This window comes from Octopus bimaculoides, chromosome 20 (assembly GCF_001194135.2).
Source record: "Octopus bimaculoides isolate UCB-OBI-ISO-001 chromosome 20, ASM119413v2, whole genome shotgun sequence".
Taxonomy (NCBI): Eukaryota; Metazoa; Mollusca; class Cephalopoda; order Octopoda; family Octopodidae; genus Octopus; species Octopus bimaculoides.
The window spans coordinates 14,808,909-14,810,244 of NC_069000.1; the positions used below are offsets into that span (position 1 = coordinate 14,808,909).

The 1,336-nt window shown below is 36.4% G+C and overlaps 1 protein-coding gene across 1 annotated transcript in view; it reads right to left on the bottom strand.

Moving 5' to 3' along the window:
* Positions 1-953: 953 nt before the first annotated feature.
* LOC106872151 (NEDD8) overlaps positions 954-1,336 on the bottom strand; it is a 6,730-nt gene continuing 6,347 nt past the window's right edge. Inside the window, exon 5 of the mRNA XM_014919029.2 lies at positions 954-1,263. Coding sequence (XP_014774515.1) covers positions 1,167-1,263 — 97 coding nt within the window. The 3' untranslated portion in view covers positions 954-1,166. The remainder of the gene's footprint in view (positions 1,264-1,336) is intronic.

Sequence of the window (1,336 nt, forward strand, 5' to 3'; positions counted from 1 at the left end):
CGTAAAAAGCACCATCCAAACGTCGATGCCAGCCCCCTCTGTGCCAGTGGCACATAAAAAGCACCCACTACACTCTTGGAGTGGTTGGCGTTAGGAAGGGCATCCAGCTGTAGAAACACTGCCAGATCAGATTGGAGCCTGCTGCAGCCTCCTGGCTTCCCAGACTCCAGTTGAACCGTCCAACCCATGCCAGCATGGAAAACAGACGTTAAGCAATGATGATGATTTTAGAAATTTTATCAAAACTTATGGACCCTTTATGGACTATTGTATTCTGGTGGACCCTCTTAGCCATTTGATGTTTAAAAACTAATTCTATAGATACTTCTTTCAAAATTCTTATTTTGTTTGAACTCTGTAAAATCTTAAGAGAAAGAAACTGAGTTATTTGTTGCAAGAAAGCAAAATTTTTTCCATCAACTCTTAAAATACTACCATGGATCCCCAAATTACTATTTTGCTTGATGAACCCCTGACCAAAAAAAAATCTTATGAGGACCCTGGATGAGAACTACTAGTTAAGAAGCTCTTCAAAATGTTTCCTCCATCTCTCCAGCTGTTCTTGCTGGTTTGTAAGAATGTTTCTATCCTTGTCTTCAACTGAAAAGGAAGTGGGTCACCGATTCCTGAGGATCTCTTGATGATAATGATGTAGAGTTCTTTCAGATTTCTCTAGACCAAACACTTCTACCTCTTGAGCAAGACTCAACATAGTTTCTCTTGTTCTGCTTTACACTCCATAACACAGCCTGGTTGACTTCAATGTACTCTCTGTGTGTCTCTGCACTGCTTGGGTTCAGCTTCCTTCTTACCAAAGATCAAGACAGATGGATATGTCTTGCTGATGTTCTATGCTCCACAGGAACCAAAGGAATTCATGTGAAATAAATGTAGTCAATGCAGAATACCAAATGAATATTTTAGATGGTGAATAATGAAACCAAACCAAAATGTTCATTAATTTACTTTTATTTGTTAGCTAAGAAGTCATAAAGCAAAATACCCTAAATTTTTCTGATTTGTTTTTTTTTTTCAAGTTTTATACAAAAAAAAAAAAAAAAAGACATTGGGAGGGAGGACAAGAAAACATGATGAAACCATGGACAGGAATTGTCCATTATTTCATCAAATATTATCAGTCCATTAATAAGAATGCATTTTGTTAATCAAATTAATGTATGGCGACCACCTCTTAATGCCAATACCAAATGGAGAACTGATCCACCAGCCACCTTGTAATCTAATGCAGTTTTTTCATCATTCCTGTAATTAAAAAAATAAAGAAAGAAAATAAAGAATCAGATTAAGTAAGCACAATTTATTAATCTAATCTTTC